General features: G+C 39.9%; 2 protein-coding genes across 2 annotated transcripts in view; one reads left to right on the forward strand and one right to left on the reverse strand.

Annotated features, from left to right (window-relative positions):
* Positions 1 to 12062, reverse strand: part of LOC126291653 (G patch domain-containing protein 2) — a 146609-nt gene that overhangs the window by 130110 nt on the left and 4437 nt on the right. The window contains exon 2 of the mRNA XM_049985219.1: positions 10934 to 11098. Within this exon, the coding sequence (XP_049841176.1) occupies positions 10934 to 11081 (148 nt within the window). The 5' untranslated portion in view covers positions 11082 to 11098. The remainder of the gene's footprint in view (positions 1 to 10933; positions 11099 to 12062) is intronic.
* LOC126291654 (uncharacterized) overlaps positions 1 to 12062 on the forward strand; it is a 48962-nt gene that overhangs the window by 2205 nt on the left and 34695 nt on the right. The window lies entirely within an intron of this gene.

Here is a 12062-nt window from a genome sequence, read left to right on the forward strand (position 1 = left end):
TTTCTGCAATTATCTTGGCATAGGTAAGGTTTATTGCAGTCCATTTCAAATAATTAAATTTTGTGCATGTTTTTCTGTTGAACACATGTAATCTCATATTTTTGTAAGTGTAAATTTTTTCTGTCTGTAGCACAATAGTTGCTCAGTGAACAGCCAGCTATACAGGCCATTAAAACATCAGCATCAGAAGGTTAGCATGCCGCATATCTAGCATTCTATCTGCTTTTATAGTTTACTTCTTCAGTTAGTCTTGCTAGGATGTGTGGATGCTGTGTAAGGATGCAGTCCTGCAGTTTGCTAACAGCTGAATGCAATTTTGGCTGTGGTCAGTCACCTTCAGGCTGCTGTCTCAGGATGTAGTGGTGACGGAAAATCAGGCTCGTCACATGGGACACATCAGGTGTCAATTGTTTTGCCCACGTGCTCTGCTTCTGAAGCACCTCCTAGTATACCCGATACAGTGGATCCGTCCTCACAGCCGAGTGAGTGGGGGGTAGCAACGCGTTTGCATTGCTCGAAGCGGAGGGCCAATGTGGAGACTGGCCACTTGGCCTCGCCCATTCACCCTGGGAGTGGGCAGGTGGACGCTCCTTAAGCACGGGTGGAGCAGGTACGGGGGGGGGGGGGGGGGGGGGGGGCAGGCCATCATTACTAGTTATTGGGTGCTCCAACTTGCGTTATGCAGCCCCTTGAGCAGATAGCGTTCAGGGCTGGAAGGAAAGTCAATGTTCAATAAGTCAATAAGTACATCTGTCAGGGGCAGTTATCTGCAAGTTGTGGCTCATGTCAGCACCGACGAAGCCTGTCACATGGGTTCTGAGGTCCTCCTCAGTTCATATACGTGGCTGAAAGAGGTGGTGAAGATCACTGATCTCATTTGCTGGGTGCGAGTAGAGCTCGCAATTTGCATTTTATTGTTCCCAGAGTGGATCAGAGTCCTTCGGTTTGGAGCCGAGTGGAGGGTCTCAAAGAAAGACTTTGTCGACTCTGTGACAGTCTTGGCTGCATATTTTTACACCTGCATTATGATGTGGGGATTTGTAGAACTTCTCTTGATAGGTCAGGGATGCATTACCCAAAGGAAGCAACTACTCCAGTAGGGGAGTATGTGTCTAGTGAACATGAGGGCTTTTTAGGCTAGAGAATAGTTTGATATGCGCTGATGAACACTCGCCACTCAATATGCAGCATGGGAAGTCACATCGCGTTCAGAGTAAAGACACTCTGACTGTCAAAATTTTATCAGTAACTGTCTAAGTAGTCATAATAAAGTTAAAAAAAATTTGCTGCCCTGAAGGAAAGTTCTCGTGCTCAAATTATTCTTTGGACTGAGAGCTGGCTGAAACCCAAAGTGGAAAGCTTCGAGATATTTACTGAGTCATGGAACATAAGTTACAAAGACAGATTATATATCATAGGAGAGGAGTGTTCATTACAGCTGACAAAAATATTGTCTCTAGTGAGGGCAAAGTTGAGTGTGACAGTGAAGTCATCAGATCGCGTGTAACAGGTGTAGGTGAATTAACTGTTGGATGCTTTTACCGGTCACCCAATTCAGCTGTGACAGTTCTAGTGTCATTCACAGGAAGTTTATGGTCAGTAGCATGTAAATAATCAGATCATGCAATACTAGTTGGAGGCAACCTTAACCTACCAAGTATTGACTGGTATGTCTATGGATTCATTACGGGCGGTACAGACAGATGACAGTCATGTGAAATACTTTTGAACACATTCTCTGAGAACTATCTTGAGCAGCTAGCTCGGCAGCCCACATACGGCAGAAATATCTTAGACCTTACAGCTACAAACAGACTGCACCTTACCAACAATGTCTGCATAGAAAGGAGGATTTGCAATCATATCATTACAGCAACTATTGTTCTGAAAACTAATAAATCAGTCAAGAAGGATAGAACAGATAAGCAGTTGTTAGCATCCCACTTAGACAGTGCACTGACATCACTTGGTTCCAATAAGATGGACACAGAGGAATTATAGGCAAATTTAAGTACACTGTAAATTGTGGTCTGAAGAGTCATGTGCCTAGTAAGTGGATAAAGGACAGGAAAGACCCACCATGGTTCAATAATCAAATTCTGAAGATGCTGAGGAAGCAAAAGCTGCTACATTCACAGTTCAAAAGAGAATGAACAAATGAATGCATGTTAGAACAGATTCAAGGGTCTGTGAAGACCTGTGCGTGAAGCATACAGCTACCCTCGTCACACCTTAGCAAAAGATCTGGCAGAGAACCCAAAAAAATTCTGGTCCTACGCAATATTGCTTCCATTCAGTCACTTGTTGACCAGTCTGGTGGGGGAGGTGAAGATAGTAAAACCAACGCCAAAAATTTTAAATTTCATGTTCAATAAATCGTTCACAGAGGAGAATTATACAAACATACCATCATTTGACCATCGAATAGACATGCAATGGACGACATAGTAGTAACCATTCCTGGTGTAAAGAAACAACTGAAGGATTTGAAAGCAAATAAATCACCAGGTCCAGACAGAACCCCAATTCAGTTTTACACAGAGTACTCTATGCAATTGCCCCTTACTTTGCCTGCATTTATCATGAATCTCTCACCCAGTATAAAGTCCCAAGTGAGTAGAGAAAAGTGCAGGTGACTCCAGTACATAAGAAGGGTAAAAGAATGGACCCACAAAATTACAGACCAATATCCATAACCTCAGTTCGCTGCAGAATCCTTGAACATATTCTTAGTGTGAATATAATGAACTTTCTTGAGACTGAGAAGCTTATGTCCATTAATCAGCGCGGTTGTTTTGAAAGCATCACTCATGTGAAACCCAGCTTAGCCTTTTCCCACATTACAACTGTGAACTATGGATGAGGGGCAATAGGCACTTGCCACATTTATAGATTTCTAGAAGGCATTTAACACAGTGCCCCTGCAAGCTGAACGAAGGTACGAATATATGGAATAAGTTTACAGATATGTGAGTGGCCCAAAGACTTCTTAATTAATAGAATCCAGTATGTTGTCCTCCATGGTGAGTGTTCATCAGAGACAAGGGTATTGTCAGGAGTGCCCCAGGGGAATGTGATAGAACCACTGTTGTTCTCTGTACACATAAATGATGTGTAGTGGATAGGGTGGGCAACAATCTGTGATTGCTGACGAGGCTATGGTGTATGGTAAAGTGTTAAAGTGGAATGACTGTAGGAAGATTGAAGACAATTTAGCCAAAATTTTTAGTTGGTATAATGTATGGCACCTAGCTCTAAATGTGAATAAATGTAAGTTAATGTGGATGAGTAGGAGGAACAGACTTGTAACATTCGGATATAGTATTACTAGTGTCCTGCTTGACAGTCAAGACATCAAATATCTGAGCATAACGCTGCAAAGCCATATGAAATGGAACAAGCACATGACAACTGTGGTAGGCAAGGTGAATAGACGACTTTAGTTTATTGGGAGAATTTTAGGAAAGAGTGGTTCCCCTGTACAGGATACTGGTGCAACCTATTCTCAAGTGCCACTTGAGTGTTTGTGATCCATACCAGATCTGACTAAAGGAAGACATCAAAGCAATTCAGAGACGAGCTGCTAGATTTGTTACCAGTATGTTCGAACAACATGCAAGTGTTACAGAGATGCTTCTGGAACTCAAATGGGAATATCTGGAGAGTAGGCAACATTCTTTTAAGGGAATACTACTGAGAAAATTTAAAACCAGCATTTCAAGCTAACCGCCAAATGGTTCCACTGCCGCCAACATAGTAAACTGCACTGAAGGACCATGAAGATAGGATACGAGAAATTAGGGCTCATACAGAGGCATATAGACAGCTGTTTTTCCCTCACTCCATTTGCGAGTGGATCAGCAAAGGAAATGATTGGTAGTGACATGGTACCCTCCACCACACACCATACATTGGCTACCTACCTATGTAGATGTATATGAAACCATTGAATGAACTCCAGACTTTGCAACACCATCTGTTCATAAATAAATGCGCATATAGCAAGAATTGCTCATGTGAAAAACAGTTTGCCCTTTTCAAACAACATATCCTAGGAATCGTGGGAACTGGCCACAGTACTGATTCCCACATATACAACTGACTCAAAGACTTCTTGAGTGCTACAAGATAATATGATGTCTAAAGAAGATAATTGATGATAACATCAAAAGAACCCCATCAAATTGTGATACTACTACTTCTTTGTGTGTCAGCACTGAGGGAGTGTGTGGAGATTCAGGAGGACTTGGATGAAATTTCCATTTAGTGAAATGAATATTACCTAGCTTAAAATGTGGATAAAATTGTACAACATTTTTTGTGTTTGAAGCCAATATTAATGGCATGCTGCCCAACTCAGTCACACTAATACACTCGTGCGGCCCACTCTCGAGTAATGCTCGAGACCTGGGATTCCCACAAGGTCAGATTAAAGTAAGATACCGAAGCAGTTCTCACTAAATTCTTTCTGGTAAGTTTGGAGAATTAGCATTTGCAAATGAGAGAGAAATGTGAGTCACTAGTAGTGGTACACAGCATCCCTTTGCAGCTTGCACAATAACTTTTTACTACAGTGTTGGCTGTCTTGAAGCACGCTAATTGTAAAGGTGGCACATGGCATTTTTCTCTAGGTATGTCTCCCACTGGAACTTTTAAGAGCCTATGATAGTCTCAATGTGACCCAAAAAATCCATTATGAAAAAATTAAATTTGTTGCAAACTTTTCAGTATCATCAGCTTTTTCAGTTCAATACGCAGCACTACTGAAAGACGTGCATGACTCTAGGCTACATCACCCATGTAGATAAGTTACAGCTTTCCAGAATTTTTCATGTTACCTCCAATGTGCCATTTAACATTGCCACTACAATGCAATATTACAGGGGTAAAATAAAAGAAATGGATAGGAGATGGGAAAGCAGAACAATTTGATAGAAAACTAACAAGGCCCCTCGAGTAGAGGAAATTCCCTCAGAATTATTGGTATCACTGCAAGAACCGGAACAATTCCACCTGGTGCATAGGATTTATGAGACAGAAATGATCTCAGACTTCAAAAAGAATTTAATAATTCCAATTCCAAAGATGGGAAATGCTAACAAGTGGGAACCCCACTAAACCTGCAGTTTAGTAAGTCATTACTGCAAAATAGTGACAAATTATTTTAAGAAGAATGAAAGAACTGCTAGGAACTTACCTTGGGGAATATCAGTTTGGGCTCCACAGAAATCTTGGAACATGTGAGGCCACACTGATCTTATAATTAATGCTAAATGATCAATTGAAGAAAGGCAAACCTACTTTTCTAGCATATGTAGATTTAGAGGAAGTTTTTGACAATGTTATCTGGGATGTACTGTTTCAAATTCTGAGTATAGCAGGATAAAATAAAGAGAGCGAAAAGTATTACAACTTGTACAGACACCAGACTGCAGTTACGGCAGTCAAAGGGGAAGCAGTGGTTGAGAAGCTCTCCCTCATTTTATTCAATCAGGGACAAATTTAAAAAGGGAATTAATGTTCATGTACAAAAAGTAAGAACTCTACATTATGTTAGTCAATGACGTAATTCTGCCACAAAGGACTTGGAATAGAGACACTTCTACAGGATAGGATAGGATAGGCTAGGGTGGAGAGTGCATCAAACCACCCTTCTAACTGAAGGTTACAACAACACTGTAATATTTTGTAAGGCACTACAGAATTAGTTTGCTATAGAATTTAAGGGTGTATAATGTTCAGTTAGGTGCTGGTGACTCATAAGCAAAACAATATCTATCAAATAATACAGCTGGTGTGCATAATGATTTCAAACTGATTGTGTGAAATCCCCCTCACTCACTCAACTTATTTGTAGGTTAGACCCTGGCATGCTTACAGATAAGTAGTAAAGTCTCATTAAACACATCACGTGTGATGCAGGCAGCTCCGATATTGGTTATTAAGCGATAATTCACAAAATTTTGTTGTCTGTTTTAACACCCAGAGGGCCTTCTCTGGACGAGATTGACAATAAAAATTTTTGTTTAATAAAATCAACAGAATTATCTAAAGTATTGTGAGCTAGCCATTTGGACTGATATTTTTCCCTGCAGTATTTCAACAACTGGCCAAAATGATTGGAATCCAGTCAGAGAGCACCCACTTGATGATTACTTTGTTAGCAGCTCTTAAACATTATGGAAGGTCTTCTTCAGCATTACACATGTAGTGCTGAAAAACAGAAAAATCAGTCTAGCACAACAACACTTAAAAGATCACTAAGACTCAAAGGTGACAGCATATCTAACATTGCAGTATTACTTAGTAAGATCTACAGTGAAGCTGCAGTCCCACTTTCAGGGATACCTGAAGTCATTTTGATTTCCAAAATGAGATGCTGTCTCTCTCCTCAGTATATCCATTACGGATGTCAAACTGAAACTGTGGCTTAAATAGACGACTCATGTGGGTTGAATTTGCAACCAGTCACTTTTTTAATTTTTGATTTGATTTGTTTTCTGTACCATTAACCTGTTTTTGAGCTACTGCAAGCTCATTATCAGATGGGGATGTTACAGGAACATTATCTGGACCATGTGCAGTTAGACACTGTGGTCGTGGTGCTAGAGGAAATAATAGAAATTTAGTCATCGGTAACAAAATGTTTATGGGAGAAAAATTTTGGTACTGTAAGGAACCAAAACTTAACAATGGAAACTCCAAGTTGTAATATCAACAATGAAGGAAAAGACAGATGGCTACAGTAGCTGAAAGCTTATGCCTAAGTGTCCTAATTGCGCCTGTCTCCAACTTAATGTGTCATCTTTACGGTAAGTAGCAATCCCTCTTTTACTACAAAACTTAACAACCTTTTTTGTTACCATTAGTACCTAAAACCAAAATTCAATTATCTCCACCAGCACCAGTACCACAGTATCTACCTGCACATGGTCTAGATAACGTCCCTGTAACACCACTACCTGATGATGAGCATACAGTGCCTAAAAAACTGGTTAATAGTACAGAAAAAATAAATCATAAAAAATCTGGAAAATTAACAGGTTGCATATTTATACCCAAATAAATCACCAATGAGATATTGGATTCTGCATGACAAAACTACCCTACTATCCATTTGGATACTTAATAACTGCAGTGTTTGTGTCCTTTGAATCTTCCAAAGTGTAAATGCATTTATAAAACCCTCTCAGTTGTGTAGTAATATCAAACTGAATACTATTCCAGATTTTGACAGTTGTCACTGTCACTGCCACTGTTTATAGCTACTGGAAGCTTGTCAATTTTTATTAAATTTGATGCAGCCAGAAAATGGAACTTTTTAATTCAATTGTGAACTCTGTTTACTAAATGGAGATGCTGAATTGCAATTGCTCCTCTATAGAGGGTTGATGTAACAGGAAACAGCAATGATACTAGCTCTCAAATAGTAGCTCTTTTTCTAGCAAGTCATACACACACCCAGGCTAACATCCAAATGCAGACTCCGGTGTTTCTGGGAGTGTGGTTTTGGATATTTGGGTGGTTGTGTGTGTGAATGTGTGTACTTTTGCAAGAAAAAGAGCTACTGCTCGAAAGCTAGTGCAAATGCTATTTCTTGTTTCATATTTCTGTGCTGCACACATCAATCTATTGTATGTGAGCAGTTGCCTTTCCCTTATTTTATGTAATGCTCCATCCAGGAGTTTCCAGTATTATTAAACAAGAAATTCAAGTACTTACTACTACCTACATAATCTCTTAGGTAAAGAGAGAGTCCATTACGTTTCACCTGAGGGCTTTTTTAAAAAAAAAAGTCTACACTGACTTGAAGGAGTGTGTTGTTTTATTTAGAGTAAAGTCAACACGTATGACGAATGTCTTTCAGAATATTCTAAGATAAACTAATATCAATTGTGGGGTTTTGAACTTATGTTAATTAGCCTCATCGTCTTTCAGTAAATACGTGTTATTCTCTGATGTTCCAGTGATGTATGACAAAGAGGAGTTGCAGGACACATCAATTCAATAATATATTCACTGCGTAGAATTACAGAGGGAATCTTTAGATTTGCATGCAGCTTGCACCACTGAGACAGATGAAGAGTGTAACAATGCTATTTTTTAGTGATCTTTACACAGCACTATCCTCAATGTGCTGCTTATCCTTCTATATTAACTTTCCTTGAAACAGTACATCTCTTTATTTAAATTCTGTCTTAAAAGCTCATTGCTTCTCTACTGCTACATTTCACTGGTATTATATGTTCATGCTGAAGTATCTCAAATATGTACGGTTATGACACTGTGGCTGTCTTCTATTTCCCTGTATGTATGGCACACCACAGTATCTTTTTACTTCTCTTCCTAATTCTCATGTTTCTAACCAAGAAACTTCCAACTTTTTAACCATATACAATGACTTCATTCATGTATATATCAGTTGTCATTAATACTCAAAAGTATTAGTCATTTACTGACAGGAACACGATCAACAGCTCTAATTTGACATTTAATACTGTTTAGTGGATCCATTCTGATGAAGTATGCCTAGTTATTGTTTAGAAGTTTCGTATTCAAATACAATTATTTACTCTCTCCTTGAGTGACTAAACACAAGTACTGTACAATATGTGTGTGACAAACTGCAACATTGTTGGTCCACTGAAGTGGTACACTCTGGTACAATATGCACTGACAAATGTCAGAGCATCAAAAAATGTCTCCATAAAAAACTTTCTTCCAAGAGTGCAAGTCCAGAAAAGTAAATGAGAGAGCTTCTGTGAATTCTAGAGGGTACAAGAAAGTTGCTGGTGGGAGTGGAGCTGTGCATACGTCTCAGTCAGCAGAGCATTTGCCTGCAAAAGCAAGAGTCCCAGGTTCGAGTCTAGCGAGGGGAGGTCCAACGGAATGGGATCGAAACCACCTGAACTGTGTATATCCCAGTTGGCACTCATTTGTGAGTAACCAACAAAAAAGAATTTCATGTAAGGCCCTAAAGATTTAAAAATAACAGTGTAGTCATGAGAGGTTGCATACTGTAGTGTTTCACTTACATTCCTGCTGTTTCACTTACATTCCTGCCCTTGTAAATCTAGAACAGGGTCGGGGTACATTGCCTCTATGGGACACAACTTGGCAACATGTCAGTTTTGCATAGGCAATGGGAGGACAGTTTTAGGTGACTGGAGAGAGGCAGTGTATTTCGAGTGCCAAAAATGAAAGCAGTCACCATTCTCCAAAGGCTGTTCACAGTTTTCTTAATGTTTTGCCAGAAAACCTTCTTTGAATAATTGTTTGGAACGAAGAATGTCATGATAGAGTAATTTGTTGTGTAGCCTTAAGTCCAATTAATTGCTCATAGAGAAGAACCAACGAAGAGCGCCATGACTAGTCACTGGATCACTTACTAAATGTGACAGTTTTACGAATGTGCTCGACAAACACTAGTGGCAGATGGCACAAAGAGAGGAGTACTGCAGCACAGAGAGTGTGCAGTTGAGAGTCTGAGAGCGTATGTTCCGAGAAGAGTTGGGTAACATAGCAGCTTCTCCCACACACATCTCGGGAAATGACCACGATGAGAAAAAATCAGAGAAATTACAGCTGACACGGATGTTTACCAACAATCATTCTGCCTATACTCCACTCGCAAATCGAACGGGGAAAGAGGAGAATACTGGTGGTATTACAAGTACCTCCCATCACACACCACAAGGTAGCTTGTGGAGTGTAGGTGTGGGTGTAGGTGTACCATGTCATGAGGTAAAATGCTACTTCACGATAAGAGATAAGCATACTGTCAGAACAGTGTATATCATCACACTGTATAACAACTGCACATGCACTGATGCAAGTCAAATAATGCACTCTGGTTGAAAAAGTGTCTTAGAAGCCACATCACAATAAAATTACAGTCTTATGACATTCAGAGCAACATGCACTTACAGTCATTCCAGTTCTTGTTATACTTGTATACAAGTAACTTGACGTGTGTGTGGCAACAAATTACTAATTCCCACATGACATTAGTTAGTTTTAAATATGACAGCACACTTCATTGCTGTACATCGGCATTTGGAAATGATCATGGGCCAAAATTCACTAGTTATGAGCAATAAAATTTTGAAGCAAAATTTTGAGTTTGTTGTTGTACATTCAACAATTACGGTTCTGACCTTCAGTCAATATTTTAATGTCTCACATACTGAGGGGGTAGGGGACGGAAGTAAATAACAAAAAACTAGCTTGTTAAAATCATAGCACCTCTCAGGAAACGAACTGGTTCCGCCCCCCCCCCCTCCCCAAAAGGAACAACATAAAACCCTACTGCAATCATCAATTACTTATATCCACTGATGTCCAGGAAGACTGTATTTGTTCAGATGGTGAAGGAGATCCTAAACTATACGTCAATGATTCACCCCCTGTACATTGCAGTATCTTGTAAACCATACCCCTCGATTGGTTATTATTATTATTATTATTATTATTATTATTATTATTATATTTTGGTAGAAATTATGTAGTTGTCATTGAAAGTTATGTTCACTCAATTAGCCAACTACAAAATTTTTTCCAAAGAAATTGTTGTTGCTGCCTTTTTTTGACAAAACAAATTATAAAAAAACTTGAATACAAAAGTTCTTTCTCCACTGTTGGCTGAAGCTGATTTATCTGTAGTTGCAGAGGATATTTTTCAGGCAATAATGATAAATATTTATAAAATTTGCAAACCAAGCAGCAATAAAAACTGCCAAGTTAAAAAAAGACGCCTCAGCTGATCTGTTTACTGTACTATTAATCCACAGCTTTCTCGTGTTGACAGGCGAGTAGCTCCACACTTCTGGTTTCATCATTATAATGTATTTTGAAGGAAGTGAAACAAAAATATGTCACTATGCAGGAATACACCAGTAGATTTCTAACAACAAAAACAGGCAGGTGTACTCACGAAGGCTGCCTGTCGACCTCGCCCTCCGCCTCAGGCCCCACCGACGCCTCACGGATGATGCGCGTGACGATTCTTCCAGTGCCGTGCTTAGGTCCTGCACCAAAGCTTCCATTTTCATATGGAGGTCACTTTCCTGAACACGCTCCATTGGCAGCCAGTCTGTGCCTACCGTGAGACATGATGGAATGAGTGAACTTTACAAACCGAATGTTAAGACCTACCCTATGTACATCACTGAGGATTTTGCACCAGGAGAAGACATTAAGGATCATACACTAAATGAAGCACAGTGTGTAAAATTCCACAGAGTCACTACTACCAAAACAAATCCTGAGTGCAGAGTCTGAACATAGTTCCCATACAATTGGACACCCATACAGTAAATAGTTGTCCATTTACACTGGGTTGAGTAATGGAAGTTTAATCATAACTACCCTGTATAATGGCATGCAGTATGTCTTTGTTGGAATATCTTCCAAATGAAGTGTGAGGCAGACAACTGCAGTCACCAGAAGCATCAGTTACCACCTGTCAGCTTTGACCCATGACGTAAGTCTGTTGTGTGTGTGACATCACGACGGCGCGAAGTTCAATTTGTGAGTGTTGCGTGTTTGTAGATGTCTTCTTGTGCTGTCGGTGGTGCTCTCTGGTGGCGTGTTTGTAGGTTGCGGGCAAGGTTTTGTTGTTGGCTTAGTGTGCGCTTGTGATGTGCTTGTAGGTGGTGTGTCGTTGAGGTTTGGTGGTGCTCTCAGGTGGGGTTTGTGGGTCATGTGTTGTTGACATAGTCGGCTGTTGTGGTTGTAAGTGAAGATTAGTGGCATATTGTGCAATGAGTCGATGATTTAATTTTTGGTTTTTTCTATGGTAATGTGGTGTTGTATGTGGTTTGTCGTGTTTGTATTTTTCAAATTACTTTTTTTTATGTCATTGTTAGCAACAGCTCATCAAATTTTTGCAGCTTTTTGGATTACTGGCTGAACTGGTGAAGTGCTCTCTGTATGTGGCAAGTAAATGAAGTTAACCTAAGTTCCAGCGTCTCAGACCAAGGACAGCTATATGTGGAGGTGCTGGCATTTTTAGGGTTTTCTTTAGGACTGTTAGCAATATGTACAGGCCCAGGGTTGTGGGT

Source organism: Schistocerca gregaria, chromosome 9, assembly GCF_023897955.1.
Source record: "Schistocerca gregaria isolate iqSchGreg1 chromosome 9, iqSchGreg1.2, whole genome shotgun sequence".
NCBI classification, from domain to species: domain Eukaryota; kingdom Metazoa; phylum Arthropoda; class Insecta; order Orthoptera; family Acrididae; genus Schistocerca; species Schistocerca gregaria.